General features: G+C 40.1%; 1 protein-coding gene across 1 annotated transcript in view; it reads left to right on the top strand.

Annotated features, from left to right (window-relative positions):
* LOC124161991 (protein cramped-like) overlaps positions 1-15718 on the top strand; it is a 71989-nt gene that overhangs the window by 19499 nt on the left and 36772 nt on the right. Inside the window, 3 exon segments of the mRNA XM_046538298.1 lie at positions 4737-5174; positions 12320-12568; positions 13907-14050. Of these exon segments, the coding sequence (XP_046394254.1) occupies positions 4737-5174; positions 12320-12568; positions 13907-14050 (831 nt within the window).

The raw sequence follows: 15718 nt of genomic DNA, 5'->3' as shown, positions 1-15718 counted from the left end.
GAAATTGCTCAAATGAAGTGATGTAAACACAGGAAAAATGTTAATTTCGGAATATCCCGGGTCCCATGTGCTCCATATTATCTACTATCTCCGCACTATCTATTATTTATTATATTTGGAGGGAGGTAACTAACACCCGGGGTCATTTGCGCCCTGAAATAAGGGTAAGGGGGATGGAAACTGAAGCTTTAAGGGGACCAGGGCTTAATGTATCCATCCATTCAGGCCCCCATCTGCTTGCCAGAATGTTGCACTCTAAGTGTCCTCCACACTACACTTACGCAGGAATCTCTGAAAAGTTTCTGCCACTGCCAGGACTTGAACCCGGGACCACAGGGTGTGAAGGCCTCATGACACATTAGTGAAATTTTTCTCCTCAACAATTGAGTTTATTTGGGTAACTTTCCTCAGGTATCTCATTCCTTCAATCTCCAATCTTGGTGTGTGTACAAGTTCTAAAATGAATTTCCTGAAAACTGCTAAAAATGAGCCAACTGTTTTTGAAAATACTTCTGCTTCTGGCTTATATGTAAATATTTAGTATCACCATTCCAAAATTTCTCCAGTATAATAGCCCTGTGACTTTGTGCCAGAAATGCTAGCAATTCGACCTAAACGTTCAATCGTAGGAAACATTGTGCAGGAATGCAAAGTTATGTTTCTCTTAAGGTAACACGCCATCTGTGTTGTTGCTGGTGAGTAAATTAGATTATTAGGCTTCATTTCCTTGCCTCCAAATGAGTAATTGCATCCTGGCAGATCCGATTGAAAAGGATTTCATGCTCTATTATTTTATAATTTCACCTTTGAAACTTCCTCACTTGTGAAACTTGTTTTGGTTCTCCACTTAAAGTTTCATAAGTGAGGTTCTACTGTATATTCTTACATACACGTTATATGCATTCCTTTCACTCTGTCATTTTGCAATACTATCTAATGGTTGAATATGACTTTTTAAATTTAGAAACAATCACTTTTTTATTAATCATAAATTATTTGTAAATTGGATATATTTTATTTAAATTTCATGTCATTTTGTTGAAACTTGTGTAATACCCTGGTAAAAACATTGCTGGCCCCCTAATTACACTGATTACTATCTTAGCACCTACATTCCGCCATCACCTAAAACCCGGCTGTGCCTGATTTGGAGTACTCAACTGCACACATTTCCTTTTTGGGGAAGTTGTTGAATAGTAAATGTATTCTGCACTTGTTTTTACATTTTTTTCTTTTTTGACTTAGGGTTGAAAACAGCCTTGGGAACCTCTCTGAAATATAGGAAAATAAAGATTTTTTTATTTTGAAAACAACAAATACTCAATTACTAGATGAATATATCAATGAAGTTGCCAATTAAACTGCAGATTATGGGTTGTGTAATTGTCTTATGATTGGTTGCAGAATTCCATTTAGTTCTTTATTCAGTTACTAGCGGTGTGGTTTGAATTCACCTTGATTACCGTATAAGCGTGTGTAAGAGGTGCACACGTGTAAAAGGCGCACCCCTATTTTGAGCATTGGAGCTATGAAGAAAAAAATTTTGCTGCATTTTTTTTCATACTATCGCACGGTGTTGCAGACGTACGCCTGGAATTTCGACAGTTATTGAACTTTTCTCTTTCAATATGAATTGAAAGAGGAAATTTTGTTAACTGCGGCTGTAATAGCGGCATAAGAGGGAGTAGAAAGAGTTCCGATCCTCTCTTCGCATACGCCGTTGCTAAATGATGCTTGCCCTATTCACAAAGAATTTTGTTTAAATGCTCTCACAGGAGTATTGCAATAGAATTGCAGCCGTGGAAATTTTTAAGGCAAAACACGACAGGCACATAGCAAGAACCTTCCCAAGAGCTTGGACAACAATGGGGGCAATCTCAGTGCCGTAGGATAATAACCACGTCGTAGATTTAACGGAACCACACTTGGCCCTCCATCAGCCAATGCCTCTGCCATTTTTTTTTTTCCTTTCCGAGACCCCACAGGAAAATAGGAAAACATCAAGTTACAGGGGAACAATGAAAACGTGTTTCATCCCTACCCCGTCTCACCTACTGACCTTGATCGATCTCCCAGTTTATGGAGGCCAAATGCTAGGTGAGTCATCTACTGAGCCCGAAGATATCTCGATAGCTTTCAATAAATGTATGACACGCACGAGGTTCAAAAAAAAAGAAATAGATCTAACGCGACGCATATCTTACAGAATTTAAGTTTTTTAAGCTCTAATTGTTTGACACAAAGATTTATAGTTACAACAAGGCTACTAATATTCAAAATAGTCCAAACAGGACAATTTCGGAAGAAACAAGCGTAGCATAAGCGCATTCAAACAAGACAAGACGGACTGGAAACTTTAGGCAACGCAAACTGCGTATATCACATTGCTGCGCCTTCGCCCCTTCGCTTTGAAGGCAACGACATCACATGCAAGATTGGACGTGTTCTTCCCATGCTCCTTTGCTCATAGCCTCGTAGCTTGAAATACGGAGGGGAGAGAGCGCGCTCCTTCCCCTCAGTATTCTGTTGCTTGCTTCGAAGACGGAGGGATTGCGCTCCTTCCCCTGGACCTCTCCTTCCGCGCTCTTCACTTATAAGCATTTCTGATTTCTTCCATCCACAATTTAGTCCAACAGTGAACACACTCGTTCGAATTTTTTAAAGCGCAGGTTTTGACACCAATATAATTTTCAGTTGCAATAATCCTGATATTAGCGTCTGAAGATGATTTTTGGAAAATCAGGTACTCAGCGTAATGGAAATTACTTGGCAAGACAGATATTGACTATTGACAAGGTATGTCATTTAAAAATATGCGTTTCTCTACGTTTGACAACCGATTACTACAGTGGAACTTGGTTAGTACGTTCCTCCTTAGTACGTTTTCCTCTTTAGTACGGCGATTTCCCTCGGTCCCTGTACCATCCGAACAAAATACAGGCAAAAGAATTTGGTTAGTACGCTAGAAAAAATTGCGCTTTCCTGGTTAGTACGCTCAATTGCTTGTCGTGACGCAACCCGCAATTCGTTCTCTAGTGTATTCTCGTCGCAAAGGGTAGCAAACGTCTGAATTCATGATTTAATTTATTATTATTAGCCATTAACATTCTTCCATTCATTCCTCATCTCTTTCTTCTACCGTAATTTATCCAAATGCATTTCTGAATTCTTGTGACGTGCTGAATAATAAAATGCGGCCATTTTTCGGGAATGTCTGACTATGAAAAACTACAGCCAATAAGAAGCCCCAATTTTCCCCACCCCGAGCTCCCCACCTTCTGTTGCCTTTGGAGCGCTTGGGAGTGCCCACTGCTGCGCACCAAGTTCGTGAGTGGGCAATTGTTCCTATTGCACGAGTTATCATGATGAAGAAATGAGTCTTAACGGTATTAGACAATTCCCACATTATCTAAAGCAGTGCTGCTCCATAAACTCGACGACGTGCGTATTTACTTGACTACTGTTGCGGGAGCAGACGATCCTCTGGATCTCCACACGAAGCTTAGCTTAAAAATACTTGATCTCGGAACGAAAGCAGACGACATTAGACAAATTTTGAAATTAAATTTCAACTGTTTAATATAAAATTTTCTTGTAATTACGTCGTAATCTAATAATCTTGCGTGTCATCAGTCGCACAAAGGTTAAGAAAACACTTAGCTGTTTCACAAAATAAAATATATTGCGACCGGTTTCGATACAGCGTATCATCATCTTTGTGTCATCAGTCGATATATCGATCGATTTTACAATCGAAATGGTATCATTCCAGAAGCGAATGTCTACGGCTGTTGCCGTAATTTGAAAGTCAATATAATTTTGCCCAATTTTTATGATGTTCAAAAAACCAGTTGACTTACTCCGGGTGGTTGTTATATTCTCCGAATACGCTGTGAGAAAGAAAAATGACTTGTCTTCGCTTGTCTGAGCTTCACTCATCCTCGTTCTGTAAATATATATAGGATAAATCACGGGAGATAGACGCCGTAATCATGAAATCGTCTCCGGGATGTCCATGAAAAATTGCGATTTTTATTCACATGGTATTGTTTTTCATGGTAGCGCTCATTTTCTTGATTTTAAATGTGAAAAGAGTTCAGGAAGGCGATCCTATGAGAACTACCGATAGTAATTGTAATTATGACGACTTTTTCACTGATTGCAATAACCCCGACTGCTATTATTTACTTTCCTCGTTAGTACGTTTTCCTGGTTAGTACGTTCATTTTTCGTGGTCCCTTCAGAAACGTACTAACCAAGTTCCACTGTATATGCAGTATAAATGCCGTGGGATGCCCACTCGTGGCAGTAAATTTAGCGCGCCCTCCAGAGCGAAAAACCCCCGTGTGATGTTTTCCATGTTCACCTCTGGGGTACCGACGTGACGGCGCAATGCTTGCAAGAAATTCAAACAGGAGCATTTTAAAAATACGTCACTAAGGGAGAAACTCCCCTGCCTGCCGCTTGTTTTTGACCTAGGATTACAGATGACTGACTCACACTGAAAACCAAGGCCACTCAGTTCCCCTTAGACTTGCGACCAGTGAAGGGGAGGGGGGAAGATAAGAAGTTTGTGTAAGAGGCGCACCCTCATTTTCGGCTGCAATTTCTGGGAAAAAAGGTGCGCCTCTTACACGCGCCTATACGGTAATTTTTTGCATCTGTAATTTGTATACATTTTGTTGGAGGCTGTTTGCAAGGAGTATGAATATTTTCCCTTGACCTGCTTCCTCCAGCGGGACGAAATCCTTGGTGGGGACAGCACAGTGAAGCGCCCTTTCCTCAGGATCCGACCCCCCCCAGATGCTCACATCTCCCTGCCCACAGTGAATGCTGGCGAGTTTGTCACCAGCTCAAGTCTGAGCCTGCAGCGCTACGAGGAGCGTATGCTTCCTCCCAACTCGAGAGGTGCACCGGTGCCTTCAGTGTCGACGCCAACTAGGGGGAGCAAGGGAGGCAAAGGTGCAAAGCGTGTGGAAGTTGGAGAGGAAGTAGCACCCCCTGCTGCACCCGTCGTCGTCGCCACGGATGAAGTGCTCTCCACTATGCCTGCCCCCAAAACTCCTGAATCGGCTAGTTCAACGGCAGCGTTGCCAGATGCCACTGTGGACCATGCCGTGGAGCAGATTCTAGAGCTAAGCAGTCGTGTTGCTGCTGAGAAGGCGGAGGCTGGGGTGAGTCACAATCATTTCAATCATACTTGAGTACAAAAGTATTTATGAAGGTCTAATATGGATCAGCTGTACGTGTGAAGGATACAATTCCGTGGAAGCTTGCTTTAACGAGTGCTCTCAATGCGTAGAAAATCACTGGCAATATTGGTCGCTTACCTTATCAGAAGGCTATGGATCAAGTCCCTCAATTCCCATATTCATCCTTACTTACTGTTTTTGTTTCATTTCTTCGCTATTACGCGTAGGTAGAATATCTTTTTTCGTTGGAATTTGCCTGTGCTCCTCTGTAAAGCTTTTGAATTGTTTGGCATCATGTGGCTGTAATCTAGGACTACTCAACTTGACTATCTCAACTCACGCCAATCAACTATAAATGCTCAGACAGAAAAAAGGACAGATCCAAAATATGGCCAAGCTCACTAATTTGGCTTTATGGAACGGTTGCAATCTTTGAGAAATGTTGTAATTGAAGTGCTCTCTCCCCCATACTTGGACCATCTTGGAGAGGGGGAAATCCACGTTCCCGTTAGCCCTGGTGGATTATCATCCCTTCCTAGTCTCGTTTGGCCCTACGATCCTTTCAATTTTGAGTGTATTGATTCTCTGATCCCATGGATGTAAAATGCAAAGCCTCTTAAACCATGGATGGTAATCACTGTAGAAATCTCATGTCATTCTGTGAGCAAAAGCACTACTGGCAGTCATTTGCGAAATCACTTTCATCTGCATTGAGCAGGTTTGTAATAAACAAAGTAAAGCATTACTGGTAATATAACATTCAATATGCATGTAATAAAAAACAAAAGAATTTCGTGGTGCTCTCCATGTGTACAAGTTTGATGTAACTGTGGGTGACAGTTGCATTAAGATTTAGCAACCATATTGAAGTAGAATGACATGCAAAGTGTGTGGATTTTTTTCTATTTTTATTAACTTTTGTACAGCAATGTTTGTATGATGGAAAAATGCATGCTCATTATTCAGAAATGCAGTATTTGATAATTTGATATTTGAGTGAGATATTCGGAAAAAATTAGGAATTTGTATTCGATATTTGATTCCGAGAAAAATACTATTTGGCCCATCTCTGATACATATTTACATACAGTGAGTCCTCGTTCTACGTCACCCCGTTTAACGTCATTTCGCGATAACGTCACGAAAATTTTGAGACCGTCATTCATTTATGGCACTTACGCTTCGCGATAACGTCAAGTCTTATAAATTTTGCGCGAAAAAAAAGGTGAAGCAGCGGGCGTTGCAGGTTGTTCGTTATGTGGGCGGTAATACAGTGAGTCTAAGCGAAGCGTAAAACGGTGTGTTTATTCTTAATTGCGATTACGGTTTTAGCAAAAATTTCTGCAAAATGAATTCTTGCGTAGGTGCGTTAGGTTTTACTTGACATAATAGTTTTCAGGAGCCTAAAAAGTGATTTCAAGGCATTTTTCCGTGTAGAACTCGGAGTTTTTGTCGTCACTTTCTTCACCGAGTTCACAATAATTTTGGTTCCTGTAACTGCGGCGATGTTTCAGCAAGATTGATGCCCAGGCGACGCTCGCCCGGGCGACCACCATAGCGAAGCCAAAAAGCAAATGCTGGAAGATACAAAAATGGAGAAGGATTTACGTCACTGCTGCTATTGTCTTCGATGAAGACAGGAACTCGTATTTATGCGATAGATTGGCATTCCCATCGTAAATAATGCCCCAGATATGATACGCTAACATTTTTTTCACGTAAGAATTGTGAGGTTTAGGAGCCGATATTCACTTTTTACATTGTTTCTTATGGGATATTATGCTTCGATTAACATCATTTCATTTATTGTCACATTTTACAGGAACGGTAAGTGACGTTAAACGAGGACTCACTGTATTGTGGTTTTATCCTGAGAGCTACGCCTTCCAGAAACACATCCAGAAAGAAATGGTCACGTCACAGCGCAAACTTGAGATCTCTTTCAGACAGATGATTACCCAAAACTTTTTCACATGGACTAATAAAACCAAAAAACACAAAAGCATAGGTTATTGCTCTACTCTTGCTTTAATGGACTCATATACTCACTGTAATGTATTTCTATCGTAGTTATTTCGTAAAAATTCAACCAATTCAGGTGGGTTATATTGGAAGGAGAGGAAACAATTGAAATTAAAGGTAATTGTACTTTTCCACAATACAGTTGAAGTATGGTTTAACAAGTGCTCATTATCCCTCGGAAATTACTCGTTAAACGGAGCACTCGTTGTATCCGAAGGAGTTGAATAAACCCACCCAAGTCTCATAATTGTTCTATTTATAGTTTTTCTTTTGTTTCCATGGTATTTAACATTGGCGGTGCGTGCATGTGTGCATGTTAGTATAGCACTCTCAAAGGTGAATGAATTATTATAGAAAACTATACCTTTACAATGAGAAAGATAGAAATCGTGTCTACAAATGGATGAAATATGAAGCTCCATACTCTACACCCATCTCGTTGGCAAATTCACCGCTTGTTATTTACGAGTGTGCGATCTGGTGGCATCATGCCAGTCTCATATTTGGTCTACGCGATCGTTAGTGGGTGCTTGGGTGGGATGAGGTAAGCGGGGGGTTATGCACTGTTCAAATGGGTGATGGGAGCAGGCTCAAAACGATGCAGGTGCGCATGCACATATTTGAGCTGCCACCTACACTGCCTGCACCCGGGATTCATCCGTCCGTCAATGCATCCAATGCCATTTAGCGGCATTCATTTGAACTTCACACTAAAAACGCTTTTTTATGTGCTTCTAGCTGATATTTGCTGGTGTGCTTTCTATACTACGTTATGAATCTGAAATCTATTTGTTGTAAAATTTTTAGTCTCTCTAACTCATCGTATTTGCTCTAATGCACACCCTGGTTAAATTACCACCAGCTGCCATTGGTACTTAATGTTCAAAGTTAAACAGGTAATGAGTCATTATCAGGCACAATCTAGTTGAGTATCAAGATATTTAAAGAGAAAAATGGGAGGTTTTCAATTTTATAAAATATTAATTCCCCCAGTTTCGGTGATATACAGTGGAACCCTGATATTACGTTCCCGCATTGATCGTTTTCCTGTGGCGATCGTATTTCATCGTTCGCTGTTCCTGGTCTCAAATAAATTTCCAGAAAGGCAATGTAATTTTTTCCCTCATTCATCATTCCCTGAAGTATATTTTTCCCGCATTGAAGGTTTGAAGAACGCGGTCCCGTCGTGTAATTTTCCCGCATCCATCGTTTGATAAAAATGAGACGAAGTGTTTACCATGTGTCATTTATGGCTAATAACAATAGGCACTTAGTTTGAATCTTCCCCAGGAGATGAAACTACCATAGGGAGAAACTCAGTGCCTTGGGATAGTGACATTAGCGCATTTCCCAAGATCCACTATCCCCCTCCATTCAGCACTTGCCTCCCTCACTCCTCGCACATGACGGTAGGGGTGGGGACGGTAGACCTGGTGAAAACAATAAGTGGGATGAAGCCGAAGCTCAGGTTGGTGTGCCGCTGACGATTAATGCAACATTGTTCACGCTTTACACTTTGCCTAAAGTACATGAAAAATATATTTATTTTACAGGAACATTACAAATAATTGACTATTTTTGGCCTATATGATCCATCTCACAACCAATGACTGCACCGGTGAAAGTGGTTGTTTAAGGCTTGGCATGCACATTGCTCTCGTGAATATGTGTATCGGAAATGGCGTTTCATGGATTTTTACATCAGAGAGAAATCCATAATAGCAGGGTAGATGCCGAGTGGAGAGCAAACATTTTTTAGCGAGGTGGCGTGTTCCTTTAGGATATTTGAAAGAGATAATATATTCAAATCAACAATATGACCTAAGTGTCTCGATTAAGTACTAGTATTACTGTAATTGGCTAAAATCTTGTTTGAATCCTTTAACGAATATCATGATTATGCACCAAAATCCTGCATTTTCTGGGACATAGGCCACCTAAACAAACATTCCCCCCCTCGATCATTTTCCCGCATTCATTGTTTTTTCGTCCGTCCCCCTGAAAAACGATAGATCGAGGTTCCAATGTATTCCCATTCTTATATTTTTTGATCCCCAAAGAAAGCTGTAAAAACAGGGTAACTAGTCAGAATCAATAAGTTTGGTATGCGGTGGAAGGTGTTGGATAATTTTGCGTGTACATCATGCCGACAATACCATTTACCAGTTTTGTCGAGTTTTCAAACGTTTGCCAGTAAGTCAGTCAGTTGGAAAAAATTGACCAAAAGGTTGACTGAAATACTGCATGATTTGGTGGTCAAAGATACTGTATTTCTCCCCATCTGAAATGTAGTCAGCTTTTGTCTTTAACATCACACTGTTTATGGGCAGTCCTGCAGGCCTTTGTTGACAAAACCACTTGAATGGTGCAGATTCCATTTGTGAATGTTCCCCTTGCCAAAAATATTTTTGGCTGCCAGGTGTTCCTAGTTCGGTCACTTCTGCATGAATTATATGCTTGCTCTTTAATATTGTGAACAACTAAATGACGAGACACTAAACCACCTCCCAATATCAGTCTTTGAAGTCCTGCTACTAAAGCACTCGACTATAATTTAAATATTGGTTTTAAGGTCCATAGATTTATGTTTCCTTGACATACTCGCACAAACCACCTGATGCTACTGTCTGGCCATCGTCCAATGACAAGCAGAAGGGTCTAGTTAAGTTAGGTTAGTTCGGAAGGGTAGAGGGCAAAGTTGCCAGGTAAGAAGGGGAAACGCCCATGCCACAAGTAAACATAAGAGTTCAGTGAAAGGACGACGAGCATTAAGGACCCAAAGGAGGAATCCTTTCTTTTGGTGATTCGATGAAAGGGCTTGTTTTAGTGATCCAGGCTTGTTTCAGTACTTCATCTGCATATGGCAACGTCATATGACTAGGCGATGGTGTGAGGTGCGTTTAGGAGACAGCGATTGGCTGCAAAACGTGCTGGTGCAGGGTTCTCTGCCCCTCCTGTAGATCTATCATTGGACCACTCTCACCGGCTGGACTGTAGTCTGAGAGTTTTTTGGAGAGCGATTGCGATGATTTAAATATTTTACTTTATGTTCAGAATCTTCAGTCCCAAAAAAAAAATAATCCTGGGCGGTTTACATACCTACGATAAATATGCACCACATGGGAACGCTTGCACATGGGAAATGCATCATAAAATTTTGAGCGGAATATTATTTTTGGCATAGGAATCTGTGCATTGGAACTTTTAATCATTGCCCAGAGATTCAGAGGATCTGGTGTAGGAAATAGCATATTTTAATTGTGCTCGCATCGTACATTCATTGCCCTTGAGGGTAACCCGCATCTAAGTTAAGCCATTAGACAATGTTGCACTTTCCACTCCCATATCTAACACGGGAAAAGATGCAGAGGGTTTCACTACAATGCAAGTTCCTGCACTTAAGACGTAACCTTTTGGTGACAAAGCCAGTCACCCTCCCACTGTCAGTCATCCTCCTCCTCCTCCCGCAAATAGGGCAGAATGCCCCCTGGTTGGCACCCCCCCATTTGTTGGCATGTTGTAATAAACTGTGTGATATTAAGAGGCTTTGCAACATTAATGCTTTTGTATTTAGAAGGAAAGGCGTTTCACTTAATATGTTTTAGCACTTCCATCCACCTAACACCATTTGAGAAGTGACTGCAGACTATATCACCACGCGGTGCATTTTCTCTGGAGAAATTAGATGTTTCCTTTGCGAAAAGTTAAGAACATGACTTCATTTGGATGTGTTTTTTATCAATATCAACCCATTAAATTGTATGAAACTTAGATATTTGTAATGATCCCACTATCTTTATGACGTTTGTTTTTTTATTTAGTGCCTGCCATTACAGAGAAATTGATTTTATGGCATGCCAATCATTAGTATATAAATATTGTTAATTTCCAGTGATTGGCACGAGGTGCCAAGTATTGGAAATTTCAGCAACTGCAGTTATATATTTATATTTTATGCCAAATTCAATGTACTGGTAATATAAATGCGTATTAACAATAATAAACTGCGTAATAATATTGTATATTTTTGTTTCTATTGAATTACTACAGAAGGTGTGGCATTAGTTTTAACATGCTGAATTTCAAAAAAAAATTCATTGTGGGCAATTTTTGTGAAATTTGTTCAACTTTGAGGCCAAGTAATTTGTTTAAAAAATTTACCCATGAAAAGCGGTTTGCGTAAAAAAATGCACTAATGTATGGACAACAACTGTGCAAAATTTCAAATTGCGCACTCAAAAAAAATCGTTTTTGAGGTTTTGTTCAGCTTTTTTCAATTTCAGCCCACCGTGCAACAGGGAAAACATGCCCCTGTTTCCCACTGGAGGAGGACCAAAGAACGGGACGGAGATTATCAGAAAAATAGGATGTGTAGTTGAAACATTCTTTCATGTGTGTGATTCTCATAACGTTCAATTAACAAATGTCGAATAAACAAAAAGAAGGTGTATTACTTTTTTGGCAACCCTCGTATGTCCCACCCTTCTCACTGTTATTTTCTGTCATGCCAAATTGCATCATTGAGTGCATTAATGTTGCGCTGCATTTTGGCTGGATGTTTGACATCTTATTTTGTCATTACTTGCTATGGAAGGCAAAGCACCCATTGAATGCCATGGTGTAATAACACTACAATGCAAATTTGGATGAAAATAAGGCTGATAAGCCGTTTTTTGTGGCTGTGCAGAACATCTTCAATTTTGGAATCACTACCATATCAAAAAACCTGCGTAATGTTGTATAAACGTGTAATGGTATTGTTTTTAGTTACTTTTTATTTAAAGTATCAAATAAATGGTTGTGAAGTCAGAAACTGTTCAGTGTCTCACCTGTCCTTCCTACCCACGGGCAGTAAAATTTTTTATCTCCATGCACGTTGTACAAGCAGCTTGATAAGTTTGTGCCCCTTGTGAGTGAATGCAAATTTGTAATGAAGTGCTGCAGGATAACTGTACCTGTCAATGACTTGCTTAGGTTTTTCAACTTAGGTCTGGGAACACATCTTGTTCGTATGTCGAGGACTTAGTGTATTCAACTTAATGAAATATTAAATCATGAATTCTTGTGAGCTGTGTAAATTTTGGGGTGGTTGTTTGGTTTTGCAGGTGGTAGCAGTTAAGGAGGAGGTTTCATTGGAGAAACGTGCGGCAGAAGTGGGTGATGCGGCGGGGGGGAAGAGGAAAGGGGGAGGGGAGGAGGGGAGTGGGGGTGCAGCATCAAACAACACCAAGGCCAAGGAGGAAGGAGGAGCGAGGAGGGAGGGGGGCGCAACGTCCCTGAGCATGGCGGACGTGAGGAGAGGGTGGACCCTCGAGGATGCAGCGACCCTCACCATTGGCGAACTCTATCTCATGGTGAGAACTTATGGTGTACATAAACATTAAGAAATGCTGAACTTCGTGATTTAGGCTATTCTTCTAATGTTATGTTAGTGAAAACAAATTATCCTATGAAAATTATGTTTAACACATTCACTGCTCCTTCGGTCTTAAAGATCAAAGAATGAGTCACATTTTTTACCAATGGCATGCTATACGTACATGCGTATGCATACAGCATGCCATTGGTCACAGATGCCACACCACAATGCCACGCAGCTGATAGTTTTATCTTCTGTACTGTGAGGACATCCATGCCACCTTGAACCGTTGTAGGTCTGACCGCATACACCTCCTTGGCCTATGCCTACCAAAATATTTTGAGGAAGATGTCTTGTTAGTTTTAGTGATGTAGCAAGTGGTCGAATTTTGGGATTGTGGATTGAGGATAATGATTTTTTTATATGGAATTTTCATGCTATATTCAGGCATTTCCTGGAGTACTTTTTATTGATGTTAATTTAACTTGTGATCCAGCTAGCATTGTCAGGTCCTAATATTGCTGCTGAGATTATTTTCCTTAAATGTTTTTTTTTCTTAGCATTGCTGGTTAAAATCCTTGCATGACAAGCTGAAGATTACAAGTTGAAAACCTCCCTCTGTATGATTCTGGACATGGGTGTTTTTCATTGTCCATTGCCATATGTTCGTACCCTAATGTAAGTAGCCTACAGAAGCTGTTTTTAGGTGCATGGAAGTAAAATAGCATGTATTGCTATTGCTTATCTGGGTGAGAGACAATTTTTTTCTGATAAAATAAGACACGTTCTCTCAGCTTACAATTCACTAACTATACATTCTTTAAATGCATCGATTAATATTTTGAGAGGTTCATTAGAGTTGTAGTAGAATTCTAATTAGTATAAAATGTATACCATTTTGAATTTAAAGCCAAATATGATATGCACTTAATTGTGTGAATGGTATTTTTTTTCTTGGGGTGAACATGAATACAGTTGTAATTGAAGGAAGCAGTTAGCTTTCACAGAAGAAATGAAATAGTATTTTTCTGTATCTTCTACGTTAATAACCTATCGAAAATATATATTTCAGGTTTGATAAATGGTCTGGAATGCCCTTGAAAATGGCTGGGAACTATTGGGAAATTGATGTGGAATGTATGGAAATGGAACAGAACATAATAGCAATCGTGTATTCTCATCCTCTCAAGTTACACATGAGGAGCTTCAGTTTCAGTTAGACTATATCTGACCTATTTCAGATCTGATTTTAATTGGGAGCTGGTGTGGGATAGGGTATCCATTTCTTCGATATAAAAATATGGGTTGCTCTGACCTTCTTCCTTTTTTTCAGATTGGTGGTGAGGGTAAAATTCAGCTGGAGTACGTGTGGGAGGAACCAGCAGAAGAAGATGAGGTTGCCAACAAAGTGGGGATCCTGACGTCTGCCTTGCAGAAGTTGGTGTCCATAGCAAAATTATCTCTTAATAAGACTGAGGTGAGAATTTTGGTGTGTACCATGCATGCAGGTATTCATTTTATTCAATTTAATATTTATAAAGAAGTAAATATGACATCTTAGATCACCTCTTACCCGTTATAACCTTTTCCCAGTGCCTTCGTCCATTGTAGCATTCTTTCTAATTCTTACTACCTATTGATTATTCTTGAAACAGTTGTTAGTAATCCCATGGAAAGTTACACATCAATATCCGCTTTCCCGTACACCCATGCCGCGCTTAGCACAATTCAGATATAGCGCAAACTAGTTCTTCGGGGAAACATCGCAACGCAGTGTAGCCTAATCAAAAAACTTTAACGCTCTCATGATAAAACGTGAATTTGCACTAAGTACACATGAAATCGATATCATTTTACGCATTTTAATAGTATTGCTTGCCTCAAATCTTTTTCTTTGCTTATATATAGAGATGGGTCGAATAGCAGATTTCTCGAATTCGAATATCGAATTCGAATATTAAATCATAGCTCGAATATTCGAATACCTCGAATTTCGAATACCTCGAATACTAAATGATGAATGCTGGAATGTTTGACTCGGTTGCCTATGCAGCAGGCAACACAAGATTTTGGGGAGTAATTTTGATTTCCTTAAAATGATTCGAACAGGAATTTAGCTGATTAATGAATAATTTAATTTTATGGAAACAATTGGGCATATAATTAATTCAACTAACATCGCTTTACCCCCACTCCTGCTGCCAAGTGCTAGCTGACAATCTGAGGCATTTTGCAAAATACAAGCTCTTTTCCACCGGATTTTCTTCAATTATTTTCAGTCCATCTTTGGGAGTTCTCACGAGATAAGAAGATGAATTGGAATTGCTATCAGGGAGAAACCAAATATTCTGAGAAAATATCCTTTTGTCTGTGACTGTAACAATAAAGATTTATAGCACCACTCATAAATTGTAACTTGATATATGTTTTCGGAAAAAAATACCGCATCAACTTCCGAGAAGCTCTGCTGCTCATATCGAGTTTCGCCAGAATGCTAGGTCTCCGTCGTGTTTTGACGTTTATTTCTTTGCGTAAAATGCTTAAATAAACTCAGAAATACGTCGTGTTTGGTCTTATTCTTTTTGAAATTACGCGCACATTACTAATATTTCAATTCAATAAAGATGTAACATCAATTGACGAAAGTCATTCTTAGACACCCTTTGTGCTAATAGATGACTCATGCAGCGGTTGACCTCCACAGAAATGGGGAACTTCGAAGCTGGTAGGGAAAAAAAAGGTCAGTGGGGGAGGAAAGGGAGGGCCCGAAACACGTTTCTATTGTTCTCGCGTATTTTTTCGAAGCTAAGGTCTTCGTAATATGATCCCTGCGCGAGCTGTGACCTTTTTTTATTTTGAAGAAGAGGAAAGCCTCAGAGGGGGGGCTAGTGCTGAATGGAGAGGGATACCGGACCTTGGGAAATGCGCTAATGTAAGTATCCCACGGTACTCACACAGCAGTTGACCTCCAGAAATTGGGGAACTTCGAAGCAGGTAGCCAGAAAAAGGTGAGTGGGTGAGAAAAGGGGGGAGGGCGTGAAACACGTTTTTATTGTTCTCGTAACTCGATATTTTTTTCGAAGCAGGGGTCTTCGTAATGCGATCCCTGCGCGAGCTGGGACCTTTTGTTTGATTTCGGAGAAGA

Source organism: Ischnura elegans, chromosome 7 (assembly GCF_921293095.1).
Source record: "Ischnura elegans chromosome 7, ioIscEleg1.1, whole genome shotgun sequence".
Classification (NCBI taxonomy): Eukaryota; Metazoa; Arthropoda; class Insecta; order Odonata; family Coenagrionidae; genus Ischnura; species Ischnura elegans.
This window is presented reverse-complemented; position numbering and strand designations above follow the sequence as displayed.